The sequence below is a fragment of the Lepidochelys kempii genome, chromosome 8, assembly GCF_965140265.1.
Source record: "Lepidochelys kempii isolate rLepKem1 chromosome 8, rLepKem1.hap2, whole genome shotgun sequence".
NCBI lineage: Eukaryota > Metazoa > Chordata > Testudines > Cheloniidae > Lepidochelys > Lepidochelys kempii.
The window spans coordinates 89,785,781-89,808,619 of NC_133263.1; the positions used below are offsets into that span (position 1 = coordinate 89,785,781).

Below are 22,839 nucleotides of genomic sequence, written 5' to 3' on the forward strand. Positions count from 1 at the left end.
ACTACCTGCAAATAGCTCTGAAGTACAATCATCAGAATGCTGGGACTCAGATCTGGGATCAATTCCCAGCACTGCATCGATGACTTTTCGGCCAAGTCACCTAATCTCTGTGCTTCAGATTCCCATCTGTAAAACTGGGATAATACTTCCCTACTTCAGAAGGATGTTACAAGGGTAAACACATTCAATATTTGTGAAGGGAAAGCAAGCTGTATAAGTACTGAGACACGCCAATGCCAAGTATACCAGAGGCAGCAAGATCTCCAGGAGGGGGAGGGAAGGGAAGACGCCCTGGATATTGCATGTCCTATTCTCCAAGCCATGTGAAGAGGGAGGGAGGGAGGGAGGAAGGGCTGGAGGGAGTCTTGGCTCTTGTAGATATTAATTGCTCAAGGGAAGAAACGGCCCCACCTTTAGGGTCAGTCTATAGTCCCAAGAACAATACTGACGAAACAAACCTATTTCCATCATGAAAGTTTTGTCAATCTTGAGCTGTGCAATTCAACTAGTGACGCATGCAGCTTAATGTACAAAGCATGCGGTACCACATCAGAGATGCGTGAAGCATGCAGCTCTCAGGGCCTGGCTTTGCTTATTCATGAAGGTGTTGATCTTGCATAATCAAACTTAATGGAAGCTTTGCCATTGATTTCAAGAATCAAACTGTTGGGTCTTAATCTGGCACCCACTGGAGTGCTGAGGATACTGAACTGCCACTGGAATCAACAGGAATTGAGGATGCACCGCACTTCACAGGATCAACCCCTAATAGTGGAAAAAATATGCAACTTAATCAGCAAGTTACACATCTATTGGACTTGACAAGAATGGAGATCAGCGACAGGTCCCCCGGGCCAAGAAATTAAGTAATGGGATGATTAGGCCACATAACTTAATTGCCACGGTATAGGACTTATGGATTATTAATCAGTGGAGCACACCGTTTTTCTGAGAAAGGGAATACTAAGGAGACCTATAGATGAAGGGCACTCCATGGAAAAATTACTGGGGTTCTAAGTCTTTATCTCGAGCTCCGTTTTACTTGGGGTTGAGCGTGTTGCAGAGGGACCTCTGAAGAAGAAGAAGAAGAAAGGGGACTTCCCTCAGGTAACTCAGCAGTGACTTATCTGGCCATTTAAGCAGTGGTGATAAGGCTGTGCATCCCCAGCCAGGCCCCCACTCCCTATCCACCCCTCCCACTTCCCGCCCCCAACTGCCCCCCTCAGAACCTCCGACCCATCCAACCCCCCCTGCTCCTTGTCCTCGGACCGCCCCCTCCCCGGACCCCCAACCCTAACCACCCCCCCCGGGACACCACCCCCTATCCAGCCCCCCCCCCCCCGTCCCCTGACTGCCCCAACGCCTATCCACCCCCCGACTGGCCCCCTGGGACTCCCACGCCTATCCAACTGCCCACCCCAGAACCATCGAACCCCCCCTGCTCCTTGTCCCCGACCACCCCCTCCCAGGACTTTCCGCCCCTAACCACCCCCAAGGACCCCACCCCCTATCCAACCCGCCCTGCTCCCTATCCCTTGATTGCCCCGCCCCCTATCCACACCCCAGCTCCCCCGGAACCTCCTGCCCCTTATCCAACCACCCCCCGCGCTCCCTTACCATGCCGCTCAGAGCGGCAGGAGCTCGCAGCCCCGTCACCCAGCTGGAGCCAGTCACGCCACTGCGCGGCCCAGCAGGAACAGCGGGCCAGAGCGCGGGCAGTGCAGCAAGCTGAGGCTGCGGAGGAGGGGGGACGGCAGGGGCAGGGCTGGGGGCTAGCCTCCCTGGCCAGGAGCTCAAGAGCCAGGCAGGACGGTCCCACGGGCCAGATGTAGCCTGCGGGCCGTACTTTGCCCACCTCTGCTTTCAATGTTACTATATGTCTAGTAAGTACACTGCCGGTGCTATACAGCTCGATTTTTGCAGGCTACAGGATATTTCCATTCCTTTGCAAATCTCTTCCTCCCTCATGTATAATCAGACAGATGCAGCACAGTCCTAATTTTAATTGCCGTGGTCTGAGAGGAAAAATATTTTGAAGTTCCAAGGAACGGACATGTTCAAAGGAAACCTTTCAGCCTGGCGTGCCTGCCTCCTCACCCCCATGGGAGAAGTTTTCTTCACACAAAATGTCCTGGCTTCAATCATACTTGGTCCCTAGCAACAATTTCATTTAACCACACCAATTGGGATTCCTAATACCAGAGGAGTTGGTACTTATTGCTACCACAATTCTCATTCCATATGCACCTTCCCCTTGCACTACTAAAGCCGAATTCTGAGTAACTAATACCTATTCATCCAAGAGTACTACAGTAATTGAGAACCTTCTTTCCTAGTCATATAGCCTAGCTACTTTAAAAACAAACCACACAACTAAATGTACATGCTTCATCCCCTCCCCCAATCAGAGTTCCCTAGTGCAAAACTCATTCCCAGTTATGGGCATTGAGACATTACACTCCATATTCTTTATGAAAATATGCTTAGGATACGGATATGGCATAATTGAGATATACTTGATGCAAGATGGCTCATGTAAGACATCACTGGAAAGATTATGATTTACTGAATGTGATTATCCAATTTGTGTGTTTATCATTTCTGTATCTGAAATTAGGAATATTGACTATGTAACAATTACAGCTGTGTGTGTGTGTGTGTATTTGAGAGACACCCACCAGACAACCCACCATCACAGCCCTGATGGCCCATTAGGAACAAACAACAAGGCTGTGAAGATACTAATCTCTCTCCTTCCTGAGACTTGTCTTGGGACTAGCTGTAACACTACTAGGTCAGGTGGTCCTGCCACATGGTACTAAACATGATCTTGGACTTCTAGTAATTTTCCACTGACAGGATGGGGAGGTCAAGTTTGGGAAACAAAAGGCTTCCCACCTGATGTAAATTCTATTTAAAGCTGGGAGAGAAGGCATTCCGGACTTTCCCCTCCATGGCCTACCCAAGAAGGAGGACTGCTGAAAGAACCTGAAGGGACAAAAGAGACTAACCTGAATGGAAAGGCAGGAGAGTCCAGACTGAGACGGGGTACAGTCTGTAAGAAGAAATAAACTCTGAGCTACAGAAACTCTGCATCCTGCCTAATTCAACATTTAGGGTGAGAAATTACTTTGCATGTTTTAGAATAACAGCCGTGTTAGTCTGTATTCGCAAAAAGAAATACACCTTAGAGACTAACCAATTTATTTGAGCATGAGCTTTCGTGAGCTACAGCTCACTTCATCAGATGCATACTGTGGAAACTGCAGAAGACATTATATACACAGAGACCATGAAACAATACCTCCTCCCATCCCACTCTCCTGCTGGTAATAGCTTATCTAAAGTGATCATCAAGTTGGGCCATTTCCAGCACAAATCCAGGTTCTCTCACCCTCCGCCCCCCCCCCCCAAACTCACTCTCCTGCTGGTAATAGCCCATCCAAAATGACCACTCTCTTTAAAATGTGTATGATAATCAAGGTGGGCCATTTCCAGCACAAATCCAGGTTCTCTCACCCCCCCCCACCCCCCTCCAAAAACCACACACACAAACTCACTCTCCTGCTGGTAATAGCTCATCCAAAGTGACCACTCTCCCTACAATGTGCATGATCACTTTGGATAAGCTATTACCAGCAGGAGAGTGAGTTTGTGTGTGTGGTTTTTGGAGGGGGGTGGGGGGGTGAGAAAACCTGGATTTGTGCTGGAAATGGCCCAACTTGATTATCATACACATTTTAAAGAGAGTGGTCATTTTGGATGGGCTATTACCAGCAGGAGAGTGAGTTGGGGGGGGGGCGGAGGGTGAGAAAACCTGGATTTCTGCTGGAAATGGCCCAACTTGATGATCACTTTAGATAAGCTATTACCAGCAGGAGGGTGGGGTGGGAGGAGGTATTGCTTCATGGTCTCTGTGTATATAATGTCTTCTGCAGTTTCCACAGTATGCATCCGATGAAGTGAGCTGTAGCTCACGAAAGCTCATGCTCAAATAAATTGGTTAGTCTCTAAGGTGCCACAAGTACTCCTTTTCTTTTTGCGTGTTTTGACAGGTTTCAGAGTAGCAGGCAAGTTAGTCTGTCTTGTTGCGTGTTTTGTTTTATTTGCTCAGTAATCTGCTTTATTCTGTTTGCTACCCTTTTAACCACTTAAAACCTGCCTTTTATAGTTAATAACGTTTGTTTTGTTTGTTATTAAACCCAGATTCTGTAATTTCTAAGGGGGGAGGGAGAGTAGTTGCGCATATCTTCCTCCATACTGAAGGAGGGGCCGAATGTACGAGCTTACGTTGTACAGATTTCTCTACAGCGCAAGACGAACCTTTGGGTCTACACTCCAAGGGAGGTGGACACCTGAGTGCTGGGGCAAGTCCCTTAAGCTGAGTCTTCCCACAGCTGATCTCAGTGTCTGTGTCTTTGGGAGGCGGGGTGTGTGTCTGTGCACACGCACTAGAGGAGGCTTAAGAGCCTGGCTCAGCAAGACAGGTTAAGGGGGTCCCATGCTGGCAAAACTGGTGGGCTCAGTGGTATCTCAGCACATCAGGTGGCATCTTGAAGGGGGCAACCTGTCATAGGTATGATGGCAACAGATTGTGCTAAACTGCATGTATTAAGAGAGAAGTTCCACAGGCAGCAATTATCTACTTAGCCATGTGATGCTGTGATTAGAGATGGGTCCAAATTGCATTGGTAAGACCTAGAGCAGATATTTTCCAAGTTTTAGGGGCAGTCAGATCTCGGGTTTTGAGTCAGACTACTCTAGCTGGGATTATGCATGTATAAGCACTTCCAAGACCGGCCACTCCTGGAAGAATGCAGGATCCAGGGGTGAGCAAGATGCAGTTCAGGGCTGGCTGTGTTATAATTCCACCTTGATTGCAGGAGTGTATGAACACATTCTGAGGCACATGTCATGTATTTTATTGCAGTTCATATCTCCTAGAACTGAAAGCCACAGAGAATAAAAAAAAAGTCTCTCGCCTCTAGTGTATTGTGTGTTAGTGTAGATGCATTCTTCCATCTACAGAAATGCCACTGTCACAGGAAGATACAAAATCCAGAAGCACATGTAAGCATTCAGAGGGTTTTGGGGGGAAGGGGGGGCAGGGGGGGAAGAGTCCCTGTAGGAGCTGAGTTCTATAAAAAACAGTTCATCTGACAGCACGTATAACGTATTGGTAGCAAGTACAGCTATAGGGTTTAATATAGCAGTTAAGGATATATTGCTAATTCACTCTTCCTCAAAGTAGACTGTATTTCTGAAATCCCATCCTGTGATGAGTGCTGGAAGCTGACCGGAGCCAGCACTCTGATCCCTTGAGCATCAGTCAGGTCCCCTGCCTAGAGGAGGCTGTTTGTGGATGTGAAGGCTAACAGGCTGATCACGCTGAATGAGCCAATTAGTCCATTAGCTGAGAGATGTCGGGAGGCCACAGGAAGGAGTTACTGGGGGAAGAGGACCTGGGCTAAATGAGCCCAGAGATCTCACCTAAGGGAGGCCTCTGTTCTTCTCTGGTCCTGTGGGAAAGAGCTGAAGGTAGAGAAGCACTGTAAACACTTTGTTATCACCAACACCAATCCAGTCTCATAAAGCGATGTAAATAAATCACACACATTTGCCACTTACTGGACAGCCTGAGAGGTGCCTGGGGATAGGTCTACGGTGCAATTAGACACCTGTGGCTAGCCCAAGTCAGCTGACTTGGGCTAAGGGGATATTTAATTGTTGGGTAAATGTTCATGGTTGGGCTAGAGCCCAAGCTCTGGGACCCCCCGGGGCCAAACCTGAACATCTATCCTGCAATTAAACAACCCCTGAGCCAGAGTCAGCAGACACGGACCAGCCACAGGAGTGTAACTGGAGCACAGACATACCCTGGGGTATCAGAGGACAGGGACGGAGCATGCCCTGTTACACACCCTTGTAGCTTCCTATGTAGAAGACTGGGCTAGTAAATAATAATATAGGATTTAGTACAGAGGATTAGGGATCTGTGCAAAGCATGCATTATACACAGCAAATTGCTTTTTCGGTATCACCCACCAACTGCTGTAGAGATTCTCACCCAAACTAGAGTAAATTTGGCACCATCATTCTGAAGGGGAAAAAAGGAAGAGTTTCTCCAAGCACTAACAGGTGTATGAGTGTGAGACTTGCCCAGAGCAAGATGGAATGGATGGTAATGTGGCTGTGGGAAAAACAAGGTTGGAATTATGAAACAAATCCTTAACTGAAAAGCAAAGCCAGGAAGCATGTTGAGAAGCCATCAGATCCCATGCTTCAGGGCTTAAATCAAGTGTACAAAACTAAGCAGCATGTATATTTTAAAAACCAGGGGTGTGGAGGATACTGTAGTGAGATGATTTCTACAGCCATCACCAACTCCCTGAAATCCCAACTCCCATCCCATATTCTTACAAAAGATATCACAAAGGAGGGGGCAGGTATCAGACACCAACAGCGAGAAAACATTTCTGGAGGGCAGATGGGGCCTTTCAATCAGTTTAGGATGAGCAGCGTGGGGTGCCATATTTTGCTTAGAATAATCAACTGTCCAGGATAATAGTACCTAGTGAGGGCAAACTGTGTATAATGAAAAATTACCTCCATTGTTGGGGTCACTAAGCCCAGTCATTCTTGGCCAGGCTTTCACCCACCTGCTCATACAGGGACAACCTCTTATTGTTTTCTCCAAGCTCAGTACCACCACAGACACACACTGCCCCATGGCAGGGCAAGAGTCTAAGTACCTCCAAAAAAAAACAGTTATGTGCCATGCTCCAGCAGTTACCAAGCACTGGATGATTTGAGATTATAAACCCCAGCCATGCCTGACATTTACAGAGAGGTCAGCCATTGACACCCGAACCTGGATGCATCAGATCTAGAAACCTTCCCACATGTACAAGAAGTCAGCTGCCCCCTCATCTTGGATCTCTGCCTGTAACCCAAAGGAATACTGTGTAGTGCTATCCCTCCCAGCCTGAGGGAATGCTAAAGCCTGTTACTCTGACCACCAAGCAGTAATGATATGCTGCAGTAAAAAACGATTACAAATATCTATCTCCCTGGGCACCTCAGATCTGCAACAAATCTGCACCACCACATGTCATACCAGAGCTTGTATTCTCCAGGTACAGAGTGACATTTACTCCGGTCAGTTTTTATTGAACACACACACACACAAAATAGGGCACCTTTATGCCAAACAAAGCGAATTGTAGAACGGCTCCCTGCACCTGCTCTAACGCCAACTGTTTTTTCTGCTCTGCAGAGCACATTTTCACTGCGAGCTCCTTTCTTTTTTGGGGGAGGGGGGCAGAGAGAAAGAGACAGGGCATGTTAAATCCCAGGGCCAAGGTCATTCAGACCTTAAGGGCTGTTTTGCAGCAGCAGAGCCCATGAAGTCCAAAAGGAAGTCTGGTTTTGTGATTTGCTCCAGGATGGCATTTTGAGCCAAACAGTCCAGTCAGCTGTTTGGTCCCTCACAACAGCACAGACTAGGGAAGTCAAAATGTTGCATTGTGGCAAAGTGGTGAAAGTCAGAAGCCCAGAAATACCCTAAACGTACACAGTCATAAATATTGTGTGCACACCCTTACTCTCTACACCTGTGTTTAAAGCCAGGAGCTGTGACGATTCTAGAACACCAGTAGGACAGATTACCTAGAGTACAGTGACTTATGCTACAGGGCAAGGAGAGTCCACTCCCCAGGATGCACTTGTGCCAAGGATAGACTGGGAAAGGAGGGAAGCTAGGATCTCAGCCCTGCTGCTTGAAGGCCTTTGTGATGTCATAGGCTGAGCTGCCTCAGTTATATTAAGTCATGTATATGTTTAAGCCCTTTAATTCTTCTCATTATTTTGCCTCCACTAGTTCCTGTGGCGAGGGGTTCCACAGGCTAGCCATATGCTGCACAGCGTACTGCAGTCTTTGTAAAGCTTACTGCCTGAACTTAATCATTCAGGAGGCGTCTCCTTGTGAGCACAATACTCATACTAATGGCATGACTGCTCTTGGTCCCCACTTCCCCGGGAAGCTATATTGGTAGTTAAAACCCCAGGAAGACCTGTGCACTTGGCAATGTATTTACTCCCTCCAGGGGAACAGCGGACTCTTTAAATGCTCTCTTTTCTGACTTGTGCAAGTGGGTGCCACACAGGTAGGGGTGTGTGTTTTAGTGGAAGAAGTGAAAAAGCAACAAAGGCAGAAAGTAGAGAAAAGGAAGGAGAGACTGGGAACATATGGATTTTGTGAAGGGGCCTCAGGACTTTCTAGCATCCCCCAGGCCAGAGGCAACATGGGATACTGGAGACATACATCCCCCATTCTTTCCTGCCTGGACCTGGCCATAGGACAGTTTTGCACCTCCATTTGCAGCAGCGTTGCTTGATCTAGCCATCCAGGTATTCTTATTGATTTGTTTCAGAGTAGTAGCCATGTTAGTCTGTATTCGATGAGCTGTAGCTCACGAAAGCTTATGCTCAAATAAACTGGTTAGTCTCTACGGTGCCACAAGTACTCCTTTTCTTATTGATTTCATCACTCTCGTATCTGTCCTCCAGTCACTTGTTTGCACCAGCAACACAACAAAATAGACTAGCAGGATTTCAGTGCCTGGAGCTGATGCACAAGAACTTGAGATTGAAATCAACCTCTGGGGTGCAGCTAATGCAAGCAGAGAAGGAGCAAAAGAAAGGGAAGCAGCAGAGACAAGGTAGCTGCAGAGGAAAGACACCGAAGGAAGCTAGGAGAGACTCACAATATGCATTTTAAAAAGTTAAATTTATGTTTGTACGGCAGCTTTGACTGGGTCCATAAATTCTCTAAGTGTCAACAAAAGCCACTGCAAGAGAAACAAGAGCCTGCAGTTCAGAGCGTTGGTGTCCTTCATAAGGAAACAAGATGATCATTTACACAAGCACCACAAACCATTCCAGTCACCTCATGGCAACATGGGCTAACACTGGTTGGTTTATTTGGAGAGACAGGAGCGCATCAAAACCCAGAGAGTTCTGGCAATGCTTTATTTGCTTTTCCATGAACAGCAACATTTCAATACAGAAATGATAAACTTCCAGTGCCCTTGTATTAATGAGACGTAGGTCTGAGTTCTAGTTTAATGATGGCCAAATTCTGGGATTCCCAGATTAAGGAACTATCATAGGGTTTGAATGATTATGCCCACCGGAAAAGGTCATCTCTCTAGGGCAGAGATCGACAGCCTTTGGCACGCAGCCTGCCAGGGCAAGCCCCACGGCAGGCCGGGAAGGTTTGTTTACCTGCCACGTCCGAAGGTTCGTTTACCTGCTGCGTCTGAAGGTTCAACCAATCGCGGCTCCCACTGGCTGCGGTTCGCGGTCCCAGGCCAATGGGGGCTGTGGGAAGCTGCGGCCAGCATATCCCTCGGGCCGCGCCGCTTCCTGCGGCCCCCATTGGCCTGGAGTGGTGAACCGCAGCCAGTGGGAGCAGCGACCAACCGAACCTGTGGACGCGGCAGGTAAACAAACCGGCCCGGTGTGCCAGGGGGCTTACCCTGGTGGGCTGTGGGCCAAAGGTTGCCGATCCCTGCTCTAGGGAATGCTCTGAACAGAGTTCAGTTCTAGTGTGGACCCTAATCTCGAGCATATGCATTTATAAACACCTAATTATAATGTAAATGAATAAGTGATTGCTTATACTGTGCTCGTTATCATGGTGTCTGAATGCCTCTCCATTAGTCATTTTTTACATTTAAGTTAGAGATGCTCAGAAATGTTTCTTCTAAGATTCATTGAAAGAAATGGAACTTTTGCAAAAAAAACCCGTTCATTTTACCCCCTTACATCCACATAAACTCAAGCCCACTGCTCTACTAGTAAGTAAAATCAAATCTTTAGAGCAACATATAAAAGACTAAATGCAAGCAACAGTGGAGACTAGGGGCACCTCAGATTTTAAAACTACACTCACTCTGATAAAAATTCATATTTTAGGCCTGATATTTACAAAAGGCCTCTAGTTTTGTTGCATTTAGACATCCCGCTACTTGAGTGCTCCCACAATTGATTCTGGGTGTAAAATTTGGGGCTCAACTATTTGCAGGAACAAAAATTCATCTTCACAACCAAGAAGGCTTTTAAAACAAAAAAAACCACACAAAGGCAATCGTGTTCAAAGTGTTTTTAAGGGTTCTGATTAGCATACATGATGCATGGTTGATACTTCACATGTCTATGAACAAGAAACAGCAAGTGATTTATCTTGGCTTGTGTCCAGTCACTCCCATGTACCAGTTGCTCCATGTCATGATTTGGAACAGCAGTGTGAGAGACTGTTTGCTGCATAAAGCTGATCTAAGTCAAGGATTCCGACATACCTTCCCATGGGAGACTGGCCAGACACACACGCACTACTCCTCACAGGAGCGGAAGGGAAGGGGAACAAGCTAGGGGCTTGTATATCTTCCCTTCACCCCTCCCTGCCTTTTCTCTGCACAGAGGGTCACCAGCAGTGACTTCTCGTCCCTCCCCACCCCCATGAGCTAAGAGACAACTGTGACACAGAGTCCCTCAAGGTTCACAGAATTTCTGGTGGCCATAGCCCATAGTTTGAAAACTGCGGACACTGGGTACAGAGACCTGACCGTTAAGGACATGAAGAACCCACAGGGGAGAAGGGAGCTGTAGGGTGAATGGTGACTGCAGACATGCTCTGTAGCAGTTTGCTCTGTACTAGGCACTGTTCCCTGCTGTCTGACTACCATGATGGTGATGTAAAACCCCTTCCATTAGAGTGACAGTACCTTGAGTGGAGCTTCTGACCTCTTGCTTAAATTAACAAAATCTTTCCTCAGTACCTGTGATCTCATGCAAATAGGATCTGAGTTTCATTTTCAGAAGCATGAGTCTTTAAGAGGAGACCAGCTGAACAGCTCTGTCCTTAAAAGCTCTCAGAAGTGTTTTTGCTTTCTCCTCCATCCCTCCCTCGCTGCTAAAAATATTGAAAAGCTGTGGTTGGTTTTATTTGTTTTCCTGTGAAATCGTTCCTGGGAAAGTAATGTCTTATTCAAAGAAATAGACTTCAAGAGGTTGACGAGGACTGGGATTTTCAATCCCCAACGAGCCACCAGCACAGAGGGATACAAGATTATTGCACCCATGATACCAAATTATGCACATCAGTTTACTGACCGTCAAGTAGCCAATGCTGAGACTGCTTTTTCTCCAGCTCCATCATCATGACACTGGTGATGACGTGATCCGGTACCAAAAGGCCTTGCTCTAAATACTGCTTTGCCAAGACACCAACTTCTATTAAAGAAACAAAACACGTTTCAATAAAAAAAACAAACCAACAACAACAAAAAAAAACTGACACACCCCCACCCAACACACACACCTACCTTAAAATTTCCCCTTGATAACATTAATCCAGAAACCCCTCTCTAGCCTCCTTTTTGCTCATTAGCTTTGTTGGGAACACTTCCTTGTTATTGGTGACCAGGGACACTTAACAGTGCTGTGGGAAAACCTAATTTACCAGCTGTGAAGTTGTAGGCTAGGGAATAAAAGAGTGAGGCTGCCTTGAGGGACAAAGAAGGCCAAGAAAATGCCAAGTGATTGTTGGCAGTCTTTTCTTCAATTGATTGGGTGAAAGGATGCTGTATGGATTTCTTGATTAGTGGACAGTAGAACACAGAAGTGCATTTGTGCTAAACTTTTGCAATGCTGGATGTATATGCAGAATTTTAAGAGTGACACCCTGCCAATGTTGACCCCAAAAACTTAAATATTATATATTTATTTTATTTTACTTTACAAATTGCCCCCTCCCTGAAAGTGGGGTGGTTGGTTTTTTTTTTTTTTGAAGGAATAATATCCTTCCCACTGCATCTGCAGCCTACATGTAAGAACCAGGAAACAAAAGTGGCCATAAGTTTAATGATTCTGTTGAGTCATCAAGGCTCAGTGAAATAAGACTAATAATAAGCCAAAAATAAGACTAATATTTTTAAAACTCTCTTTTAATAATGTAAAGTTATTATTAACATAGATAGGGACATTTAAAAATTACTATTAAACATTTACATTGTGGTGGTGCTTAGAAGCTAACCAGATCAGGGCCCTATTGTGCTAGGTGCTGTATAAGTAGACTACAGATTTAAACCTTTTTCCTATATGTACAAGTTTATGCATAACCATTGCAATCCCTCAGAGAATGGATTTCCAGCCGAGTACTACAGGGACAATAGCAGAGGCTCCCATGAGTTTGAAAAATAATTAGAGTACTGGAACACTGCACAGACATTTTAGTAGGGTTAAACCTGTCTGAGAGTTTCCTTAATCCTATTCTTCTCGCTTCCCCCACCCCCAAAAATTAAGGATTAAAGTGGTATTAAAAATGTGCACCATCTCTTACATAGGACTTAGAAATAGTGTTTTGTGTGCAGACTTTATGGGAATGCCTAACAAAGTTAAACATGGTTCATCAAAAATCTGAACCCACACTTAAGCTTTTACACAAAGCATTTTGTTATTGTTACTGAATTCAGAACATTGCTTTCTAGCCAAGTTTTTCTAGACCAAGAGCTTGAATTTGGAATGTGTATCTTCTCTGTTTGAATATATATACACCCAGGAATGAATAATTTTAAATACTTTTGCAACCTGACTGTTATAAGCTTCAGAAATCTCAAGAGCTAGCTCCATTTTTTTTAAATCCAGTGTTCATTTTCAAAGTCCATTGTTGTACCAGTGCAAAACTCAGTGTAGTTAGGATAATTAAATCTGAAAAGAGTCTTGCAATAGCCAAAGTCACTCAAACAGCCATCACCAACATACAATTAGATCTAGAACAAGAACTTTTTATTACTGTTGTCATTGCAAATTTGAGTATAACATTTTCTGCTTCAAAAGGGAATGCTGTTTTTTCAACTAAGTATCACAGCCTCATAGGAAACGTCAGCATGAGGTGGAACAGAGGGTGGTTAAGGCACCAGAGTGGGACCCCAAATGCCTAAGTTTAACACTAGCTCTGCTACAGACTTCCTGAGCAGCCTTGGCCTAGTCACCTAATTTCTCGGATTCAGTTCCCCATGTGGATAATATCCCTTAAGTCACAGGGTGCTGGAAGTTATAGAACATTAAGAACAGTAAAAAGTATCACTTCTTGGAATAGGAATTTCACAATTAGAATAAAAGTGCATCTCCTCCTAACCCATATTTCATAGGCTTGAAATGCCTAAGCAACAGTTGCCACCTTAAACTAATATTTTCTGGAACTTCTACCAACTTTTGATCAACTCATAAATTTTCCAGTGAAGCAAGTGCATACAATAACCATGTTCAAATGTCCTTAACTAGTTTTTTTTTAAATGGCATGAAGTACATGCAAGTTGGAAAGCTATCCCTAAACTTCAGTACTAGTGTTAACTATCACAATTCAAGTGTTCCTTTTAAAGGAGGTTCCCTTACCAGCCTGGAGTTGCAACACTGTAGCCTTGCATGAGTTTGGACCTATGAAGTTTTTACCTTTTACTGGGTAGGAAAATGAGTATACCACACAGTTCTCTATCACGGAGGGGTTGCAGAATTAATACATCTGCAAACAGCGGCCTCTGGAAACACAAGTCATCTCCACCAGATTCCACCAACCCAGAAACAGAGATTCTCCAGAACCTTCATTTTCCTAACTGTGGCAAAATGCTATGCCCCCAAACCAACCACACACAAGCTCAAACACAGATTGAATCTTACTGAGAATTAAGAGCAATCATCTGAAGAGCACCATAATTTTTTAAATCCTATGCACTTAGAGAGCTAAAAACCTGATATATTTAAAACAGATAGATTAATCTCTCAAACAGCAACACATTTCACCTTTCAGAGTGGTAGCCATGTTACTCTGTATCAGCAAAAAGAACGGAGTACTTGTGGCACCTTAGAGACTAAAATTTATTCGAGCATAAGCTTTCGTGGGCTAAAACCCACTTCATCGGATGCATGCAGTGGAAAGTGTATATACATACATACACACACACACACACAACATGATCTTGTGATCTGAAATAGGGAACAGTTTAAAGATTTTTAACCAGTGAATACAATAATCTATCATTTTTATCACTTGCTTTGGGTAGCATACACAGGCTTGGGTGGATGAAGACATATTTGGCTAATGCAAATGTATTTAATACTGTCCAATAAGACCTCCATTGGGAACTATGTCCTGCACTTGTAGGGAATGGGCTCATTATGGAGAAGTTTCAGAGTAGCAGCCGTGTTAGTCTGTATCCGCAAAAAGAAAGGAGGACTTGTGGCACCTTAGAGACTAAGAAATTTATTTGAGCGTAAGCTTTTGTGAGCTACAGCTCATGAAAGCTTATGCTCAAATAAATTTCTTAGTCTCTAAGGTGCCACAAGTCCTCCTTTTCTTATTATGGAGAAGGTTGCTCTCATCGACTGCTGGAGCAAACCGATGTGCTGCAGTCAGTCCATCTATAAATCTCGCAACAGAGCTGGGACTAGAATTCTGCTCCTTCCGTTCCATTTACACAGGACTCAGAACTAATGGGGGGGTGGAGAGGAAGAGAGAAAACTCCACTTCTTCAGCTGATGGTGGTAGCATCAGCAAGCCCTATATCCTATCTTTCAGCCAACCTCTAGAGGGCAGTGTCTCACATGCACACTCACCCCTGACCGAGCCAAGGTATGAATGAATTGCTTCACCAGTTTCCTTCCGTCTTTTTACCAAGTCTCTTCATCTTTTAGTCTTCTGTAGCTTTTACCAAAAAGTTTATTCAGACAGAATGTGTTTTCCCCTTAACTAGCTGAAACATTATTAAAACCTAAACACTATGTCTGGTACACAGAGTAAAGCAATTCACTCATTTTGCCTCAATATTCTTACCCCCATAGGATAACAGTGTGTTAAAAATGGGCATTCCCCCTCTTTATTAGTCAGTGGGAAGTTTCTTACCAACTGGCTTGTGACTAATACTTTATCAGATACCATTGTTTAAAAATCAGCTTTATGAAACAAACAGTGATTGAATGCCAGTTTAAAAACAGAATTTTAAAAAAAGAAACAGAATAAAAAAAATTTTTCTTGGATTTCATTTATGCACAAATGGTGTATTTTTATGAGAACCGTCAAACAATTTAAAAAAATCACATTTAATCATGAGATTAAAACAAGATGTAATTAATCACAATTTTAATTGCACCATTAAGGAATAAAAGAATGCCAATTTAAATTACAATATTTTGGATGTTTTTCTACATTTTCAAATATATTGATTTCAATTACAACACAATACAAAAAGTGTACAGTGCTCACGTGATACTATTTTTGATTACAAATATTTGCACTGTAAAAAAAATAAAAATCTACAAATTGAAGCATGAAGAAGTATGTGAATGTTTAGCATATCTGGCATGTAAATACCTTGCAATGCTAGCTACAACAGTGCCATGCAACCGTCCAGTCTCACTTTCTGGTGACGTAAATACGCCAGCAGCATCATCTCCCATAAATCTAAGCAAGCTTGTTTGTCTTAATGATTGATTGAACAAGAAGTAGGCTCGAGTGGACTTGTAGGCGCTAAAGTTTTATATTTTTTTCACATAACTGCACTCAGAAATAAAGCATAATAATTCTACATTTGTAAATTGCACTTTCATGATAGCTAGGTAGGGAGCGTCGAATCGTGGAAGTCAACGAATGGCTACGCAGATGGTGTCGGAGAGAAGGCTTTGGTTTCTTTGACCATGGGATGGTGTTCCATGAAGGAGGAGTGCTGGGTAGAGACAGGCTCCATCTTACGAAGAGAGGGAAGAGCATCTTTGCCAGCAGGCTAGCTAACCTAGTGAGGAGGGCTTTAAACTAGGTTCACCGGGGGAAGGAGACCAAAGCCCTGAGGTAAGTGGGAAAGCGGGATACCGGGAGGAAGCACAGGCAGGAATGTCTGTGAGGGGAGGGCTCCTGCCTCATACTGGCAATGAGGGGCGATCAACAGGTTATCTCAAGTGCTTATATACAAATGCACAAAGCTTTGGAAACAAGCAGGGAGAACTGGAGGTCCTGGTGATGTCAAGGAACTATGACGTGATCGGAATAACAGAGACTTGGTGGGATAACTCATATGACTGGAGTACTGTCATGGATGGTTATAAACTGTTCAGGAAGGACAGGCAGGGCAGAAAAGGTGGGGGAGTAGCACTGTATGTAAGGGAGCAGTATGACTGCTCAGAGCTCCGGTACGAAACTGCAGAAAAACCTGAGTGTCTCTGGATTAAGTTTAGAAGTGTGTGCAACAAGAGTGATGTAGTGGTGGGAGTCTGCTATAGACCACCGGACCAGGGGGATGAGGTGGATGAGGCTTTCTTCCGGCAGCTCACGGAAGCTACTAGATCGCATGCCCTGATTCTCATGGGTGACTTTAATTTTCCTGATATCTGCTGGGAGAGCAATACAGCGGTGCATAGACAATCCAGGAAGTTTTTGGAAAGCATAGGGGACAATTTCCTGGCGCAAGTGCTAGAGGAGCCAACTAGGGGGGGTGCTTTTCTTGACCTGCTGCTCACAAACCGGGTAGAATTAGTGGGGGAAGCAAAAGTGGATGGGAATCTGGGAGGCAGTGACCATGAGTTGGTTGAGTTCAGGATCCTGACGCAGGGAACAAAGGTAAGCAGCAGGATACGGACCCTGGACTTCAGGAAAGCAGACTTCGACTCCCTCAGGGAACGGATGGCCAGGATCCCCTGGGGGACTAACTTGAAGGGGAAAGGAGTCCAGGAGAGCTGGCTGTATTTCAAGGAATCCCTGTTGAGGTTACAGGGACAAACCATCCCGATGAGTCGAAAGAATAGTAAATATGGCAGGCGACCAACTTGGCTTAATGGTGAAATCCTAGCGGATCTTAAACATAAAAAAGAAGCTTACAAGAAGTGGAAGGTTGGACATATGACCAGGGAAGAGTATAAAAATATTGCTCGGGCATGTAGGAATGTTATCAGGAGGGCCAAATCGCACCTGGAGCTGCAGCTAGCCAGAGATGTCAAGAGTAACAAGAAGGGTTTCTTCAGGTATGTTGGCAACAAGAAGAAAGCCAAGGAATGTGTGGGCCCCTTACTGAATGAGGGAGGCAACCTAGTGACAGAGGATGTGGAAAAAGCTAATGTACTCAATGCTTTTTTTGCCTCTGTTTTCACTAACAAGGTCAGCTCCCAGACTGCTGCGCTGGGCATCACAAAATGCGGAAGAGATGGCCAGCCCTCTGTGGAGATAGAGGCGGTTAGGGACTATTTAGAAAAGCTGGACGTGCACAAGTCCATGGGGCCGGACGAGTTGCATCCGAGAGTGCTGAAGGAATTGGCGGCTGTGATTGCAGAGCCACTGGCCATTATCTTTGAAAACTCGTGGCGAACCGGGGAAGTCCCGGATGACTGGAAAAAGGCTAATGTAGTGCCAATCTTTAAAAAAGGGAAGAAGGAAGATCCTGGGAACTACAGGCCAGTCAGCCTCACCTCAGTCCCTGGAAAAATCATGGAGCAGGTCCTCAAAGAATCAATCCTGAAGCACTTGCATGAGAGGAAAGTGATCAGGAACAGCCAGCATGGATTCACCAAGGGAAGGTCATGCCTGACTAATCTAATCGCCTTTTATGATGAGATTACTGGTTCTGTGGATGAAGGGAAAGCAGTGGATGTATTGTTTCTTGACTTTAGCAAAGCTTTTGACACGGTCTCCCATAGTATTCTTGTCAGCAAGTTAAGGAAGTATGGGCTGGATGAATGCACCATAAGGTGGGTAGAAAGCTGGCTAAATTGTCGGGCTCAACGGGTAGTGATCAATGGCTCCATGTCTAGTTGGCAGCCGGTATCAAGTGGAGTGCCCCAGGGGTCGGTCCTGGGGCCGGTTTTATTCAATATCTTCATAAATGATCTGGAGGATGGTGTGGATTGCACTCTCAGCAAATTTGCGGATGATACTAAACTGGGAGGAGTGGTAGATACGCTGGAGGGGAGGGATAGGATACAGAAGGACCTAGACCAATTGGAAGATTGGGCCAAAAGGAATCTGATGAGGTTCAATAAGGATAAGTGCAGGGTCCTGCACTTAGGACGGAAGAACCCAATGCACAGCTACAGACTAGGGACCGAATGGCTAGGCAGCAGTTCTGCAGAAAAGGACCTAGGGGTGACAGTGGACGAGAAGCTGGATATGAGTCAGCAGTGTGCCCTTGTTGCCAAGAAGGCCAATGGCATTTTGGGATGTATAAGTAGGGGCATAGCGAGCAGATCGAGGGACGTGATCGTTCCCCTCTATTCGACATTGGTGAGGCCTCATCTGGAGTACTGTGTCCAGTTTTGGGCCCCACACTTCAAGAAGGATGTGGATAAATTGGAGAGAGTCCAGCGAAGGGCAACAAAAATGATTAGGGGACTGGAACACATGAGTTATGAGGAGAGGCTGAGGGAGCTGGGATTGTTTAGCCTGCAGAAGAGAAGAATGAGGGGGGATTTGATAGCTGCTTTCAACTACCTGAAAGGGGGTTCCAAAGAGGATGGCTCTAGACTGTTCTCAATGGTAGCAGATGACAGAACGAGGAGTAATGGTCTCAAGTTGCAGTGGGGGAGGTTTAGATTGGATATTAGGAAAAACTTTTTCACTAAGAGGGTGGTGAAACACTGGAATGCGTTACCTAGGGAGGTGGTAGAATCTCCTTCCTTAGAGGTTTTTAAGGTCAGGCTTGACAAAGCCCTGGCTGGGATGATTTAACTGGGAATTGGTCCTGCTTTGAGCAGGGGGTTGGACTAGATGACCTTCTGGGGTCCCTTCCAACCCTGATATTCTATGATTCTATGATAAAGAGACTGCATCTCAGAACTTGAATAAGGTGAACTGAAAAATACTATTTCTTTCATTTACTTTTACAATACAAATATTTGTCATCAAAAATAAATACGAAGTGAGCACTGAACACTTTATATTCTGTGTTGTAATAGAAATCAATATATTTGAAAATGAAAAAAATCCGAAAGTATTTATAACAAACAATAATAGAATACCAATTTAAATGTAACAGTGTGATTAATCACTACTTTTTTTAAAATCTAGTTTATTTTTTTTCATTAATTCCTGGAGTTAACTAGGATTAATTGACAGCCCTAATTTTTATTATTTTTTAAACAAACAAGCCTTAAAAGCCCTCCAAAGAACAACTAGTTAATTAGGATCAATTGTATGGTTAAAACCCAGAATGAGTAAGAATCAGAGCACAGCTTTACCACCCCAGGGAGCAGGATAGGAAAGACTGCAACTCTGGGATCCCTACTTCCACCTTGATACAATCTGGTTCCAGTGAACTCCCCACTGACCTATATAGTAGGGGGAGTACCACTCTGGCAGCAGCTGTCCTATCCACCTGTGCCCAGCGGTGCAGGTAGCCAGCACAGCAGAGTAAGTGGACTCTTCACAGGTGCACAGCAGCATTCATGATTTGGCTCCTCGAGAGGAACCTTTAAAGAAATCCTAAAGCAAAAACAGACAAGTCCAGTAGTTCAACACTTTCAATGAAGAAAGTGGTCAGAAACTTTCCTTCAGAAATGTGGAAGCCACAGGTTGATCAAGAATTGCTAATGGGATCTTTCTATAAATAAAACCAAATAAGATTGGGTCCTAGAAATATCCTAGAATTGAGATTATTGCTGCCAAGGAACATGAGAAGACTACAAGGATGTCCAATTCTGGCATGTGAGAATGTAGTCTTAAAAGAAACACTTGGGAACACTGTAAGGCAAAAAGTTCACTCAGTAGACTGCAAAGATGAGTCACTGGACTGTGATACCTAGGGTACTTCTCTTTCTATGCTGAAGTTTAAAATAGCATGGGGAAGTCAGCTATTTGCCTGTTGTTGTAGTAACAGGGTGAGCCTGTGTAGATACAGATGACCAGGAGTGACTTTTACCATTGAAGGCAATCCACTTCTGTACTGGAATAGTCACCAGCTGTAATGAATGCATATTGCCACCATTACTGCACTGTCGTTCACTTTTCTCCTGCTCCCAAGGTCTCTAAACACATCAGAGGGGAAAACGTCTGTCTTATTCAACCTGTGCACAGGCACCCCTTGGGCATGAACTTTTATCACACCCTTCTGCAAGCACATTTTGTGTTACCTGTTCACATGGTCTGCACTAAGCCAAGGGCTTGGCAAGAATGCACTTGTTGCTAGGGAGAGACACTCCCAGATTCAAAGCACTGAAGTTCCTAATATGAACTGGTATTCATAACTATGGGTATGTCTACACTACGGAATAAGGTCGAATTTATAGAAATCGGTTTTTTAGAAATTGGTTTTATATATTCGAGTGCGTGTGTCCCCACAGAAAATGCTCTAAGTGCATTAAGTGCATTAACTCGGCGGAGCGCTTCCACAGTACCGAGGCTAGAGTCGACTTCCGGAGCGTTGCACTGTGGGTAGCTATCCCACAGTTCCCGCAGTCTCCGCTGCCCATTGGAATTCTGGGTTGAGATCCCAATGCCTGATGGGGCTAAAACATTGTCGCGGGAGGTTCTGGGTACATATCGTCAGGCCCCCGTTCCCTCCCTCCCTCCGTGAAAGCAAGGGCAGACAATCATTTCACGCCTTTTTTCCTGAGTTACCTATGCAGACGCCATACCACGGCAAGCATGGAGCCCGCTCAGGTAACCATCACCCTATGTCTCCTGGGTGCTGGCAGACGCGGTACGGCTTTGCTGCACAGTAGCAGCAACCCATTGCCTTCTGGCAGCAGACGGTGCAATACGACTGGTAGTCGTCCTCGTCGTGTCCGAGGTGCTCCTGGCCACGTCGGCTGGGAGCGCCTGGGCAGACATGGGCGCAGGGACTAAATTTGGAGTGACTTGACCAGGTCATTCTCTTTAGTCCTGCAGTCAGTCCTATTGAACCGTCTTATGGTGAGCGGGCAGGCGATACGGACTGCTAGCAGTCGTACTGTACCATCTTCTGCCAGGCAGGCAAGAGATGAGGATTGCTAGCAGTCGTATTGTACCGTCTTCTGCCAGGCAGCCAAGAGATGAGGATGGCTAGCAGTCGTACTGTACCATCTTCTGCCGAGCAGCCATGAGATGTGGATGGCATGCAGTCCTTCTGCACCGTCTGCTGCCAGCCAAAGATGTAAAAGATAGATGGAGTGGGTCAAAACAAGAAATAGACCAGATTTGTTTTGTACTCATTTGCCTCCTCCCCTGTCTAGGGGACTCATTCCTCTAGGTCACACTGCAGTCACTCACAGAGAAGGTGCAGCGAGGTAAATCTAGCCATGTATCAATCAGAGGCCAGGCTAACCTCCTTGTTCCAATAAGAACGATAACTTAGGTGCACCATTTCTTATTGGAACCCTCCGTGAAGTCCTGCCTGAAATACTCCTTGATGTACAGGCACCCCCTTTGTTGATTTTAGCTCCCTGAAGCCAACCCTGTAAGCCGTGTCGTCAGTCGCCCCTCCCTCCGTCAGAGCAACGGCAGACAATCATTCCGCGCCTTTTTTCTGTGCGGACGCCATACCAAGGCAAGCATGGAGGCCGCTCAGCTCACTTTGGCAATTAGGAGCACATTAAACACCACACGCATTATCCAGCAGTATATGCAGCACCAGAACGTGGCAAAGCGATACCGGGCGAGGAGGCGACGTCAGGGCGGTCACGTGAGTGATCAGGACATGGACACAGATTTCTCTGAAAGCATGGGCCCTGCCAATGCATGCATCATGGTGCTAATGGGGCAGGTTCATGCTGTGGAACGCCGATTCTGGGCTCGGGAAACAAGCACAGACTGGTGGGACCGCATAGTGTTGCGGGTCTGGGACGATTCCCAGTGGCTGCGAAACTTTCGCATGCGTAAGGGCACTTCCATGGAACTTTGTGACTTGCTTTCCCCTGCCCTGAGGCGCATGAATACCAAGATGAGAGCAGCCCTCACAGTTGAGAAGCGAGTGGCGATAGCCCTGTGGAAGCTTGCAACGCCAGACAGCTACCGGTCAGTTGGGAATCAATCTGGAGTGGGCAAATCTACTGTGGGGGCTGCTGTGATGCAAATAGCCCATGCAATCAAAGATCTGCTGATATCAAGGGTAGTGACCCTGGGAAATGTGCAGGTCATAGTGGATGGCTTTGCTGCAATGGGATTCCCTAACTGTGGTTGGGATTCCCTAACTGTGGTGGGGCTATAGACGGAACCCATATCCCTATCTTGGCACCGGAGCACCAATCCGCCGAGTACATAAACCGCAAGGGGTACTTTTCGATAGTGCTGCAAGCTCTGGTGGATCACAAGGGACGTTTCACCAACATCAACGTGGGATGGCCGGGAAAGGTGCATGATGCTCGCATCTTCAGGAACTCTGGTCTGTTTCAAAAGCTGCAGGAAGGGACTTTATTCCCAGACCAGAAAATAACTGTTGGGGATGTTGAAATGCCTATATGTATCCTTGGGGACCCAGCCTACCCCTTAATGCCATGGCTCATGAAGCCGTACACAGGCAGCCTGGACAGTAGTCAGGAGCTGTTCAACTACAGGCTGAGCAAGTGCAGAATGGTGGTAGAATGTGCATTTGGACGTTTAAAGGTGCGCTGGCGCAGTTTACTGACTCGCTTAGACCTCAGCGAAACCAATATTCCCACTGTTATTACTGCTTGCTGTGTGCTCCACAATATCTGTGAGAGTAAGGGGGAGACATTTATGGTGGGGTGGGAGGTTGAGGCAAATCGCCTGGCTGCTGGTTACGCGCAGCCAGACACCAGGGCGGTTAGAAGAGCACAGGAGGGCGCGGTACGCATCAGAGAAGCTTT

At 45.6% G+C, this 22,839-nt stretch overlaps 1 protein-coding gene across 1 annotated transcript in view; it reads right to left on the bottom strand.

The window, feature by feature from the left end:
* AK4 (adenylate kinase 4) overlaps positions 1–22,839 on the bottom strand; it is a 47,493-nt gene that overhangs the window by 6,199 nt on the left and 18,455 nt on the right. The window contains exon 2 of the mRNA XM_073357432.1: positions 11,176–11,295. Coding sequence (XP_073213533.1) covers positions 11,176–11,295 — 120 coding nt within the window. The remainder of the gene's footprint in view (positions 1–11,175; positions 11,296–22,839) is intronic.